At 33.4% G+C, this 15,287-nt stretch overlaps 1 protein-coding gene across 1 annotated transcript in view; it reads left to right on the forward strand.

The window, feature by feature from the left end:
• Positions 1-530: 530 nt before the first annotated feature.
• The window catches only part of LOC105429348 (uncharacterized), a 39,952-nt gene continuing 25,195 nt past the window's right edge, over positions 531-15,287 (forward strand). The window contains exon 1 of the mRNA XM_089074539.1: positions 531-2,395. Within this exon, the coding sequence (XP_088930665.1) occupies positions 2,321-2,395 (75 nt within the window). The 5' untranslated portion in view covers positions 531-2,320. The remainder of the gene's footprint in view (positions 2,396-15,287) is intronic.

Here is a 15,287-nt window from a genome sequence, read left to right on the forward strand (position 1 = left end):
ACGGATTCAACCTCTCTCCTAAAATTAAAAAAAAATTTGTAAACCATAACTTTACTTTAAATTTTTTTGAAAGTTTGAATCCGTTAAATCTCTGGATTCATCTTGGATTCATCCACGTATATAATCAATATTTATATATGTATGTATTATAAATATGACTGTATATAACATACTTTTATATATATATATATATATATATAAAACTTCATCAAATTGTGTATGTGTGTGTGTGTGTGTGTGTGTGTGTGTGTGTGTGTGTGTGTGTGTGTGTGTGTGTGTGTGTGTGTGTGTGTGTGTGTGTGTGTGTGTGTGTGTGTGTGTGTGTGTGTGTGTGTGTGTGCCATATTTTATATATATATAATACACACACACACACACACACACACACACACACACACACACACACACACACACAAAATTTGATAAAATTTTAAGTTTATATGTTGGTATCTACGCGATATCATCGCGAAACGCAAACCGGCGCGGCGTCTCTGGCGCGTCTAGGCACGCGCGTGATTCCTCGCATCAGTATCGCTCGGTCTCTCGTCGGGGCGTGTTGCGGTGGTACGGATTGACAGGAGGAACGCGACCAAAACCACCGCATCGTGAAAATCGCATTTCTGCGAATTCCGCGCTTTCACCGTGTGAAACGCCGAATTTGTCTCCTTTATCTCGAAAGATCTCGCACGTTCAAATTTTTGTCACGTTTGTGTTAATTACCGGTGAGCGAGAATAGACGCACGAAAATATTTCCCGCACGGACAATCGGACAATCACGTATACACCGACGTGACACATGATTTGTTTTGCCACCCAATGATCAGTGTTGCCGTACTTCGAAAGGAAGATTTAATTCGTACGGGCATGACAATTCTGTCCACTGACTTTTTGTTAAATTAGTCATTGTGATGATGATTCAGGTGTTTCTCTAAATTCTACAAGTCTCCTTTCGATTTGGAAATTCGAACATTGTACAACTATTTTTGCACACTATTCTGCCGCGTACAATTTTAGTGAATTTAATTTTTGTTACGTCATGACAATACTCCTCAATCAATCGTGATGCTTTTTTATTGTCTCGTGGAAGCATCGCGCTCATTCTCGCGTACAGCAATATATGAATTAACAGTAGAGATATAAAATTAATTATTAACGCGTCGGAATTGGCGCCAACTTCAGAGCGAGGCGTGGATTGTGCGCGGTCACTTAGTCTCGAGGGCGCTGATCAACAAGTAGTTCGTACGCGTTGCGGACGAGACATCCTGGCGTCAGAGAGTGAACAATACGTGATAGCTACGGCGATACAATCTGCTCTCTTCCTCTCTCTTTCTCTCTCTCCTTTATTATCGGACAACAATATTCAAGTGACGTTTTTGCGAGGCTCGTTCGTTGCGTTCGAATCAGCGGTTGCGAGTCTACGCAAAAATTTCGGCGAGAGAGAAAGACACTCTTTTTTTTTTGTTATCTCGTGGTGAAAGAAACATTAAGCTGTTGGAAACAGTTCGCGGAACCGTTGCTGATCCAATTCAAGGAAATAATTGAAATAAAACGGACGTGCTTCGTCTTTCGCTTGAAGTTCATACGAAGATTATTATCGCGACGCGCGGCTATCTTCGCCAGTGAACCGTCTGAATCGTCCATTGTGGAACATTATCGCGAAAAATTGCCGGTCGCGCGCGATCGAGTGATCGATGATCGTAATTGAATATAACGGGTGAAGGAATCGTATTACCGGTCGATCGCGCCATATCCGGAGAACCGTCGATCTCCTATGAAGGTGCGCTGTGATCGATATCAGGACAGCGATCAATATTTCGGATTATATCACGCGCGTGAGAATTAGCGGAAGTAAAGTGAAGTTATTTCCGGACTGTTGAGAGAACTGCAGAGTGAACAGAGTTTCGTGCAATATTTCATTAATATTATATATAATATTTATGTAATTTTTGTATCGCGTCGTCACGTCATTTCCGTCTTCTTTGTTTTCCAATCGCGACTTTGTACTCCACCAATTTTCAATTTTACATTACTATCTTTCTGCTACCTGGTCTGTGTGTTGGTCCAGTTCAGGATCTATGATTGTATAAGGAAGAGAAAGAAAAAAGAGGCGAAAGTGAGGTGCGTTCAATGTGAAGATGTGATCGCCGATCCGCGATGTGAGCGGTTTTCTCGGCGGTGCAGGTCGACGTGGCGTCGTCGGCGTGTCCGCGAGGTCGGAATCATAATCGCGGGGGGTGAAACCGGCGAACGCCGCGCGAGGATGTTTGCGAGCGCCGCCGGCACCGGCAGCAGCGGGCTCTAGAAGGTGGCGGTGACGTCAATGCACACTTGCGCGCGGATCTTCGCGTGGGCATGGGACCTTCTCGTCGGTAGCACGGCATACCCGATGCAGCAGGTAAACTCATCATTCGCTCTCGATTCTCCAATGTCAAGGTGTGGCAGGGATGACGAGAATAGCGTTCGGGCTTGCTGAAGCTGTCTTTGGCTCTGACAGCGGAAATTAACTGCTAACAGTGAATTTTGTTGATGTTGCAGCAGCTAAGATCCTCTTCTCTTCATTCACTCAAATTAAACAGTATGGAAACAGTCGGAAGATGTGATAGCAGAAAGCAAATGATTTTACAGCTTAAAATTCAGTCAAAATAAATAGAATAAATTTCTTAGAATAGAATAGATTTCTTAAAAGTAATAAAGCCTTATTTTTCGAAAGAAGTAACTTTAAAGGTTAATGGAGTACGCGTGCACTCGACTGATATTTAATATAACGGTTTTCGCAGACGTTTTGTTTAGTTTATTTAACTGTCATGATTAACTCAAGTTTCAAATAGTTAACTTTGAGACGAGTGAACTTGTGCGGAAAGAAAAGAATAATTTTCTCACATATTTATTTCTTATTTCTCTAGTTGAAATATTATTGAAAATTCTAAAAGTGAATAAATCACAAATTATACAGAACATCTATAGAAAAAAACCGTCGAATATCAATGAATGCCTGTTTGATTTATTTTTTAAAAACCTTTTTTTTTTTGAAAAAAAAAAGAGATTTTCTTGATTAGAAAAGAATTTATTGTATCATTTCAAAATCACAAACGATTTATTTTGACTTGTAAAATCACTTTCTTCTTGGTTGTATCATTTGCGATTCTATAACATTAACAAACTCATAGTTAATTTTATATTATATCATTAAAATTATTTATTATATACTTAAAAAGTGAAGGAATGTAAAGGAAGAGCGTTAGATTTTTTGCTATGTAAAATTGCATTTTTTATTTTAAATTTTCTTCTAATAATAATAATTTATAAGGACAATTTTTTGTTAAGAGAAAAATTTTTTTTTTTATTTTTATATTATATTACGCTAAATGATAGCTTTTCACATCTGACCACACTGTTAAAATCACAAACGTTATTTTTACAGTCTTCAGATTACATTTAATTAAAACGGCAATGCCGCTTTTATTTAGCGTTATATAATTACTAATTAATGTAAATAATTAATGCAAATAATTAATGTAAAGTTGTAAATATTTGCTCTTATTTTCGGAATTGAATAATTACTTATTGCTTCGAGTTAAATTTGATGAATGTCGTGTCTATGTAAATAATCTATTAACAGATGGCGAGGGTGTCACGAATAGAGCTGTGAACTCGGAGCATTGTCAATCGAACATTCAATTTCCACCGTTTGATTGTTTTTCGGATTGTTTTGCTCAGCCGATTGGCGATACTCGAAGAGATACAGAGCAAATGGAAATTCTTTCTAGTAACAGTTATCCTCCAGTTTCTCTCATTCTGTTTTTGTAACATTTCATATCCGTATACACGTTCGACATATTAAAATGCAAGCTTCTGTAAAAATATTACAGACGCTCTATTTGTATTTTTATATTTCCAGAGATAAATGAGTAACGCATTGTTTTTTTATTTGTCAGCATTGTTTTGTATTTGTTGTTTTTTTATTTATTATCTCGTATCTTTTGATACGAGACTTTAATAAACATGTATTTTTTATTAATATCTAAGTATGAATAATTATAAAATAATTGTGAAAAGTATTATTTTGTAACAATTCGTAGATATTTTTTTTTAATAATTTTATTTATTATATTTTGAAAATAGTAAAAAATTCGAGCAAACAAGATTATTTTAATTATATTACATATAAAATTTTATATATTTGATGACGCCTTATAATTACGTTTTATCTAATTAATTAATCATATATCTATATTACGTCTAATATTACGTCTAATATTGTGGATAATGTACCATATTTATTAAATGAATGTATTGATAAAATTTAAAATTATATTAAATTTATTAAGAAACATTGATGTTTAAATATTAATATTTTCTATTTAACGATGATATAAGACAAGTAAAATCTTTGGAAATAAATCTTACTATTATCCTTAGTTTTTCATTTATTCTTGCTTTTCACATGTAAACACACAAGCAAACGAGATAAGTCGAGATAAGTTTAACGCGAGATAAAACGAAAAAATTGTATACGGGCATGTCCAATATAACGAATCTTAATACATCCGACGGAGAGATCTCTTTGTTGATTTGCTTCGCGAGTGAACATCTGATAATATTCACCATTAATATTACTCTGAAACTTTTTTTTTATACTCCTACGCTATGTGATTATTAATAGCCCTTTAAATTATGATACATAGGACCTTTTTTTTTAAGACACACCTTCAAGTACATCGAAATAATATAACGAATCGACTGATGTGATACAAATGTTGGAACGATCGAAAAAATCTATCAGCATTCCATTTAATCAAGTAAATAATCAAGTTTATATTTCTCTTTTCGAGCTTACATTACAAGATTTATATTTTTTAAATGACTAATATCAATACATTTCCGCACGCGCGAAAATCAGTGTGTGATAATATATCGTGTTATAATAAATAAGTATAAAACTGAAACAGTATAATTTTTCCCGTATAAATATTAGAAGAAATTAAATAATTTTGTTTTTTTTTAATGGGATTAGTTATATTTTTTATTTTACAGCCACATATATCTAACTTTCTCTTTCTTGAAACTCCAATGATTTTGTTCATTTGATTTGATACATATGAAACATATGAATTTAAAAAATATTGCTAGAGGTAGCAATTTGGTCCAATTACTTGTCCGAAAAATATTTCTGAGCCACACCTTTTACACACACACACACACACACACACACACACACGCGCGCGCGCGCGCGCGCGCGCGCGCGCACACGTGTAATAGATCTGAAACAGTACCTGTTTAAGAAGACATATGCCTTACATCAATTCGTGCGTAGTGTCGCGCACTTATTTGCACACGGTGTTCCCCATTAGCTAACAACCTAATTATGAGCCTCCGCTTCGCCCGCCACCCGCCCCATTTGCTTTGTTTGCCCCTTTTCCGTAAAGTTACCGATGTACGCAGTTACTCTCGAGACTAACAATTTCGGCCTCGTTTACGCGTTGTTAGCGTGATGGGCAAAGGGGAAGCACACGGCGTCTGAAAATGCATCGTTACATTGCATTAACACATGATAATATTAATTGAGATAACCTTAATGAGAAAAACTATGTCTCTTGGAAATAATTAGCGGGAGGCTACAGTTTCTCGGTTAAAATTTAATTTGTCATGAACACATCAGAGTGGTATAATTTACATCCGATTATTTTACATTAATGGCAAATAGTAAAAGCCTTTCTGGCGAAATGAACTTTTTTTTAAATGCAGATGTCATGTATTGTTTGCGGAATTTCGTTTGTTATGATGAGTTGACATGATATAATTTGATTGAATTATGTTAAAATTGACGCGATGCAAATGCAAATGATATCGTAGTCAGTTTTCAGAAAAATTTCATATCCAGACTTTTCTCCAGACGAAGTATGCATCTTATTCAGCATTTTATACGATTTAAAAAAAAAAAAAAAAAAAAAAAAAAAATAATTTCCAACTCTCTGTCAGATCGTAAAGAAATCTATTCGGATATAAGTGAACGTAACGACAAAGCTGTTTGTACGTCAGTGTGGTTTAGATAAATGTGGATAAATGCAGGAAGAGCATGATTGGCGATTATGCAACTCTTTCGGATATGGCGACCGATTAGATTATAATGCTTCAAACGCGCGGGCTTTGCGGTTCTCGTGAAGTTTGTTCGCAATTTAACATGCACGTTAATTTCCGTATTAATTCTGCGATTCAGCCATCCATCATATATGAGCGATATTAATTCGCGCTCATATTTACATGGAAGCAGACGAACATGTTTACATTCTGTTATATTGATATACAAGACGTGAAAGTATTCGTAATTGAACGCGATATAATAGAACAATATTATTGTTTATTGACTGAAAACTATACGTATAGTGTATAATTTACAATAGTATTGTTATTGATTAATTAATTAATTAATTAATTTCATCTATTAGTTAGCCTCAATCGTGCGTAATAACGCAAAATGAGGCAATTGAGAGCATCCAGACAGCACGCACAATAATTTTTACGATAAAAATTATGGTTATCACATTATGAATATTAATCACAAATATACTGATGAATTTAACTGACGAATTTTTAGTATAATTTACATTTAATAAGTTAAAAAAAAATTAAATAAATTAGAATAATGATATAATGTTAATGTAATGTTGATATGATATTTGAAAAGAATAGATTCAAAGATTAATTTAAGGAATTACGTAAAGTTAATTAAATGTTCTTTAATTTTCCTAAAATAACTTTTCTGCTCTTTCCTTTGTTAATGTTTTTTGAAGAAGTCGCTTAATTCAATCATTCATTTCATTCTCTTGGAACGGATTCGTTTCAGTATGCGGAATCTGAACATAAAGAGAGACTCGATAATGTATACACGAAATATTCCGAGAGAAATACATCAAAGGGAAGTTAAGATGATTTTCAATTGTATTACATCGAAGTTGAGGGAAAAATGTTAAAAGGAGGCAAGTAATGGTGTTACATTCTTGTATAGGATCGGATCGCGCGGATATGAACTACGTCATAAACTCGACGGCGTCACCTTCGCGCGTCGTTGCCGTTAGCCTCGCAAATAAATTATAATTACTGCGAAACGGGGCTTACGTTGCACCAGCGGGGATAATTTTCCATTGCCAGTAAATAGAGGAACCGTCGCGGGACCGTCCGGCATCGTGAAAATTAATTTTCTTAGGCGCTGAATGCTCCTGAATTACTTCCCTGGCTGTGGAATAAAGGATACATTTGATAGCTCGCTTCCACCTTGTTCGCAACGTCGTCGCTTGCATCGTATGCGTGTCGCTTACCAGAAAGGATCCACTTTCCAACTTAATAAAGCCTCTCTCCTCGCCGTGTAACGAAAACCCGTATGTACTTACGCGCGTCAAAATATTTACCGTCGCGGTCACGACCGGGAACTTTCTCTCAAAGCGCGGTTCCATTTGCGAATCACTAAGCCGCGTCACCTTCGACGATAAACAATACGTGTGAGTACTTTTGATCTCGGTTCTCGCGAACAATAAGGGCGTGACGTAATTTTCTCAGCGAGATGGCGTGGATCGCAAATAAAGCCGCTGTTGAATATAGGGCGAATATAGCTTGCCTATGATAAATCACAAGTTATTGCCGGGAAGTTATAGTCCAAAGCGTTCGGAACACCTCGGCGAAAGCCACCATCATTATAGCCACCACTTTCTGCGTCTTGTTGTGCCGTTAATTTGCACCGGCCTGATTCACGTTGACATGATAAATTCATGATGAAAATTACGGGGATTAATGTTGCTCGTTAATTAATTATCAATGAGGCTAGAAGGGTCAAGCGGCCTTTCTGCGAATTTGAAGTGTTTTTTTTCTTTTTTTTTTTTTTTTTTTTTAAAGAAGAAAGAGCACCCCCATATCTCTTTCGTTTTCATTTTTATTGTCTTGCTAAAAATATATCATTCTCTTTTATCACGTCTGCATGTACAGTGCTATATTTTTTATAATTCCGAACAATTTATTTCCCTACTTCGCTGAAGGTGGCTCAAAGAAGAGCCGAAACGCCCGGACTCGAATTAAATAAACTTATATATTTTTTTGCTTTGAATAAATTAAGCTATTTAAAAAAATAAGTACGCCCTATTATTAACAGTGTTGACTCTTAGTCAATCCGTTTGATTTAATGTTTCGATTTGTAGTTTTTGAGAGTCATTGTGATATATTTTTTACAATATACCATTCTGTTAAAATATTTTTTTTATTATAACGTGCACATTTATAGATGGCGTTGATAATGCCCTCGATGAGCTATCACGCCATTTACCGTTCTATCTTGAAGAATGCATTTGTGTGATGAATGGCAGAGGAAGTTCGTTTCTCGACAGGTTCCGCCGAGTTCCCTCGATAAATGTGAAAAGTTTGCGCGCAGAAGAGCGCGCACAAAAGCGTAACAGGTCTCGTCTTTTCTCGTCTCAAATATCAGTCGAATGTATCTTGTCGTATGTCAAATGTTGAACGATTAACGAATTATCGACGTCCCATCAGTACTCGGTAAATTATCAATTTGAGTCACTTTTTTTTTTTTAATTTTTCATACGATTTTGCATATTTACGGTAATAAGAGAGTATTACATGGTAATATATTTTTGCATGATTAATTCAGTGAATACGACAGCGACAGACGCGCCATCATTTTACGATTGCTTCTTTTTATATCGTTACCGTTTCTCACGTCGCTTGAAGGATAGTTCTTTATGAGGTATCGAGTTTCCTGCAATGGAAGGTCAAAGGTCGTTCTCAGTTGCAACCAGTTGGAAGTTTTTGCGCGCAATAATCATTCTGCATATATAGGATAGTGTAGGATCAACATTTAATATTACGTTTTTTTGATGATTAATTAAAATTTATAGATCTAAATAAAAAATATATCTACATCGCGAAAAATATAAATATGTCAAAGTTGATAAAGTAAAGTTTGCTTAAGTCTATAATTGTTGTACCGTCATCACTATTATTGATTTTTTTCACCTGATTTTTATTGCTCTTGTTGTATTAGCGTGATTAATTAATTTCAGAGATTCAGGCCGGACCGAAAAACCGAAATCGGGTCGTAACCGTTATTTTAGTCGGACCAAAACTGAAAATCGGACTGAAATATTGAGCAGGCTGATATATCGGAACCGTACCGAAAACCGAACCGAAAAATTTTTTTTATCCGATTTTCGATCAAGTTTTCAGTTTGGTTTTGTTAAATAAGGCAGAATCTACAGTACAGTAAGGTCGTAATAACGGTCATAACATACTCGTGATAGTCAATCAAAGCGTTCTGATTGGCCGTTGCGACTAATATTACGATCGCTATTGCGACTTTGCGATCTATTATAAGCCTCGTCTAAGAATTATTTATTTGGAGAAATTGGAAAATTGCTAATTAACAGCTCATTAAATTGTTCGAAGCCCAAATGCCCATACGTATATGGCGATGCGGCGCTCCTGTGCACTTGAAACTAGAAACAGAGTAGTGCACTTTTATTCTATAAATCTATAGTTCCTTTAATCCGCGAATTCTAGAATATTCCATAGATAGATATAGTAAGAATAAATTGCCCATTTACAAGTTTCAAGAAGGAACCTCCCATGATTTATTGTGATTAATTTTTTCTTCAATAAACATGACTTTTTTATATTATGCGACTTATTATACTTGTATTCTTTTTTATGCAATTAAATTTTACAATAGATAATTATACATCCGTATAATCCGTAACCGAAACCGAAAAAGACTGAAATTCAAACGGTTATGGTCAGTAAAAGGACCGGAACCGAAACCGAAACCGAAAATTTGATATAGCTTCGGATCGTAACCGGACCGAAATTTCATTTCGATCCGGATCCCTGATTAATTTACACAATTGTAAACATATTTACAATTATTTATCGAAATAAATATTTTAGCGAGATTAAATAATCTTGTAAATACATGAATCGGAGCGGAAATTGGAATTGTTTAAATTATTATTCTGATGATATTTACGGATGATTATTTTTTTAACTGCCTATTTTTGAATACATTTTATATTGCATTTTAAACTTTTTGATTTAATTAAATCTATTTTGCCTATTGTTTTCGAACTGAGAATGCGAACTGATATGAGAATAATCAAATCGAATAATTTAAATAACAGGAAAAGGTATGATTTGATCGATTTTTTATTAATGATACGTGTATTTCGCAGAATTTATTGTTGAAAATGTGCATATATTGCGCATATACTGAATTTTGATTATATGTATATTTTCTCAATCGGGCGGCCGATCGCGTTTTAATTAGCCATTAACTCGATCGCATTAATTACATCATACTGTACGGTAACAGGATGAAATTATCGGTGCCATTATCGAATTTTTCAGTCATTAGTGGAACATCGCGAGCTTCGGACGGATCAACTCCAAGTTGAGTGATTAATACTATAAATTTATTATATATCGGTAATTTGTTAAAATCCTTCTGTGTTGAAGATTACGTTAATTTGTTACGGTACCGATGAGCGAGAGAGTATTATACGAAGTAGTCAGAGATATATTTCTGAACTGGAGATTTATCTTCTGATAGCACATCAGACTGTGTGTTTTCGAAGGAAAACTCATTTGAGATGGATGTTTCGTTTTATCCCCGCTAACAACGCTATCGGCGAAATAAGGAAGGAAGAATCGAAAGATCGACGGGGAGCTTTCTCTGTAATTTGATTTCTCCTTTCGGGACTGTACTTAGCTGTAAGCTGTATTACAGTGTATCTTCAAAGCGAAAGTAAAAGGGCTTAGCTTCTGAAAATTTATAAAGACATTTGTATAATTAGTGATTGGCTATGTGATAGTGTCGGTGCTATTTTTGTCTTTTATTATAATAAGAATAATTTAGCTGTACGAAATTGTTGGGAAAACATCCTCTCCATAATAGAATTGTTTATAAATTATATACATCATAAATGTGATGTCAAATTTAGCCTTTAAATATAATGATTACAATTCTCAACACTTTTTTTTTTTTTTTTTTTTTAATTTGAGAAAGATAATTCCCTACATTAAACAAATTAAATATTTAAGTTATTATATTTATATTTTAATACAGTAGAGAGCTAAAATTTAAATTTATATTTATTAATTTTAATGTAATTTTAATGTTTATATTAATATCTGTGTCTTGTAAGAAATTAGAAAATCTATTTTAAATGAGAAAATTATTTTTAAATTAAATTCTTTTTCTTTACGAAACTGATTAAATCACTGTTAGGCTGAATTCTTTAGAAGGGAAAAAGATTTTCTTATTATTTATTTTTAAATATTCAAATTCCCCCCAAAAATACGATTTTAGAGAGAAATAGGGTAAAGCAGTAAGGGATAAATAAAGTTAAATAAAAAATAGATTAAAGATTTGGAAGTCGGTTTGCCCATGTCCGTCAATTGATTGTTTCCGTATACCTACGCAATGTCCCACAGAAGTTGATATCAGATTCCGTCAGGCGCAGCAGTTCAATTTATCTTTGCCGGTTACGCAGGACGTGTTTTTTTTATATGTGTGCGTGCGTGCGTGCGAGGATATCAGGATCTCGGTTTATCTCCCCTTGAGATTTGCCAATGGCTCTGGATATACCTGATGACGATATGTTAGCAGCTGTTATTCTCATTCGTAGAATAAGATTGTTGATTGTTGTTGTCTCGAGAATTCACATTGAGAAATGAGGTACTTTGGTTTCCTTTATCAAATAAAACTTTAAAGAATAGAAATATATATATATATATATATATATATATTTCTATTCTTTAAAGTTTTATTTGTATATATTTGTATGTTGTTGATTGTTGTTGTCTCGAGAATTCACATTGAGAAATGAAGTACTTTGGTTTCCTTTATCAAATAAAACTTTAAAGAATAGAAATATATATATATATATATATATATATATATATATATATATATATATTTATATTTCTATTCTTTAAAGTTTTATTTGTATATATTTGTATATATATATATATATATATATATATATACATATATATATTTTTCTTTAGATGTAATCTTATTTACGTCTAAAGACGATATGGACGTGATTTAATGTTTACTTTTTAAGTAAATATTAATTTTTTAACACTTAAAACATTTTTTGTACTTTGATAATAATTACGTAATTAAACATGCATTCCAAATTTTTCATTTTTGAGAAACGCTACTTAAATTAATTGTTTAGATTAATTTGTAAGCTTTTGTTTTACTTTTTTTTTAGTATTGTTTTATATGAAGATTGTATATAAATAATTAATTTTAGATCGAAATAGTCTTAAGTGCTAAATGTGGGAATTAAAAACCTAAATCTTATTGTAGTAAGTCCTTTCACGTTCTTCTTTAATTCACATATGATGTTCCGAGTAATCCTTCTTATTTACGATGGCAGATGTGATTTTTTTTTCGCGACAATATATTCTTTATAAATCTATCTCGCAACACACATAAGAAACAACACATACTTTTGAACGTGAAAGGCAGAGAGTATTAAAGAAGAGTAATTCCCGCGGGAAGGAAGAAAATTTTATAACGAGGTGATCGATCTTTCATTGGCCAACCGGGAAATAACCGATGATTACGTATGCATAGGTTACGCTGCTAGTTTATCGATTTTTTAGACAAGAACCGAGCACGTGTCCGCTGAATAAACCCGTGATGCTTTCCCTCCGTATGCTTCACGAACACCTGTAGATCTCGCCACGTTGAAAACGTCGTCGTTGAGCGAACGACGATTATGCACACACAATCGTATTGTTTTTATTATATGTGTAGAATATAATCCTCTATTTTTGTGCATGTGCCGCGATTCTCGTTGGTGCGGACATAATCTCACTCTGTCCAACTTTTCTCGTTAAACCAAACGTGAAATTTTCATTTTGTTTTTTACAGAGAGTACATTCGTAAAAAAAAATTCATATTCAAGTAATTTACAGAGCCGCCGATATTGTACAAGTTTGCAATGTGTAGCTCCTCTTTGTACGTCCATGTTTGTCACATTTGGCTAGCGACGTATTGCAGTAAGGCGCTTTTTATTTCGCAATACATTATCTCTATTATCAGATATGTATATACTGTCCGTCTTAAAAGTTTTTGTGTTTGTAATATTTTTCGAAACACGCAATCAGTTGATAAGCCACCGCGAACTTTTTTGACAAAGCTACAGCGAAACGAGTGTAACAGAGAGTTTCTTGATGTAACAGAGCGTTCGTGTAAATGATAACTCTTTTCATGTGTATAATGGATGCGAAATGGGAATATTACATTCTTAAATTATGCGGTAAGTAGTGCCGAGAATCGAATAAATTACGTGCGAGCCAGCAGGGACTTAGTTGGAAAGCTACGACTTGATGCTTTCCCTCCGTTAATTTCTTTCCATCGACACTCATTTCGCCAGAATCTCTTTAAGAAATAAAAGGGGAGAAATCGTCTTTTTTCCAAGTTAAGCACTCTGACGTCTAATTTTCACGATAATAAGCGACGAATCTTATTCTCGCCACAAGGCTGACAAAATAGGATATTGCTCAAATAAAATTCGGCCGTGAATTCGGTGTTACATTGTAGAAGAAAATCGTCTTTAAATATTCAAATGTTGTTACAATTCGTTTTTGCAAACCAAAACTTTGGATAATTGCAATTTACGCACGCACGTATACATACAAACATAAAAATAAAATTTATCAATCTATAATTTTACGTATATTGCACACGTATATGTCACATGTTACAATTAATTTACGTGTATATAAATATATACATACATACATATATGCACATATGTATACATGTATGTGTTTATTTATTTATGTATAAGTCCCATGTACGTGTATTTGATTTGAATACTTCAAATATTTTTTTTCTATCGGTTTCTGTTTTTTTTATTTTTTTTTTCTATTTTGTTTGTGTTTGTGTTTTCTATTTTTTAAAAAAAGTTTAAAAAAAGTTTTCGTTGAGCGATTATTGCGATATCAATTCAAAGAAACAGTGGCGATTAAGGATAATTCCTTCGGCCAGTGGACTGAATAAAGAGCAGCAAGGCTGTTATTGGGATTTGTCTCGAAAGAAAACATAGCTAAGAGAGAAATGCTCTTCGATCGATATGCAATTACGACTTGTGGTCCACAGGGCAATAGAGCAGCTTTGCATCGTGGATAAATATTTGCTACAGTAAATAAGCGGGTAACGTCTGCTTGGCGCGTTTATTTGATTCGGAAGGAAAAGTATGCGAATTAAACACGAAAAAGGAAAAAGATACGTTTCAGATGATTTAAAATTTGTATCTCGTGATTGATGATGTTATAATATATATCGATCCATCAAACAGCAGTGATAATTTTAATGTTTATTTTTTATAACATTTTATAATTTTAATATATCAAAATTATTAAACATGATATGAAGCTTTTATCATCAAATGTATTATTAATTTAGAGGATTTTATCAAGACATAGAGTTTAAAAGATTGTTAAAAAATGAATTTTTTTCGTTCTAGTAAACTCTAATTGTCAATAGTCGGAATTATTTTTTAATCTAATTTTTTTATATAATAATATCAGTATCTTAAAAATTATATAATCAGAAATATGAACAATAAAGAAACTTTACTTTTTACAAAAAGTGATGAATTTTAATTAGTTTTGTAACGAATTCTGTAAAACTCGATATCTCTAAAAGACTAAAAGACTTGGCTTTACACAAAGTGATACATTATCAAATATTATAAGACTATTTGTTAGTTTGCAAGCGATGGTAATTAGCATTTTAAAAAATTATATTTTCCAAAGATTGCGTTCTTTAATCATCGATAGCGAAGTTATTGATATTCCAATCAATATCCATGTCCTTGTACCTGTTTCATTGAAAAGTGTTCAAAGCGTGCAAGCCGATAGCGACATTAATGCCAACATATGCAAGAAACTGCATATGTTGGCATTAATGATGACATGAAAATTGCATTGTTACAATAAATCCCAAAATTGAAATTGAAATTTTATGTCGAGTACCTAATGTTTCTGTTTCAAGTGCATTCAATCGTGGACACAATTTCCCTTTACTGGTGATTTCAAACGCATAGTTTTAGAGTCACATTATCATCATCCATCGATGATTATAATCTAAAATCTTTACATTATTGATAACATCTTGTACAGTTTTAATCTATACCGATAGGTTTATTTATCAGAAACAGACATTGTAAAAATTAGATACCTCGTTTAATAAATTCAGAGCGTGTAAAAAT

This window comes from Pogonomyrmex barbatus, unplaced genomic scaffold (genome assembly GCF_055798465.1).
Source record: "Pogonomyrmex barbatus isolate J1 unplaced genomic scaffold, ASM5579846v1 scaffold17, whole genome shotgun sequence".
NCBI classification, from domain to species: domain Eukaryota; kingdom Metazoa; phylum Arthropoda; class Insecta; order Hymenoptera; family Formicidae; genus Pogonomyrmex; species Pogonomyrmex barbatus.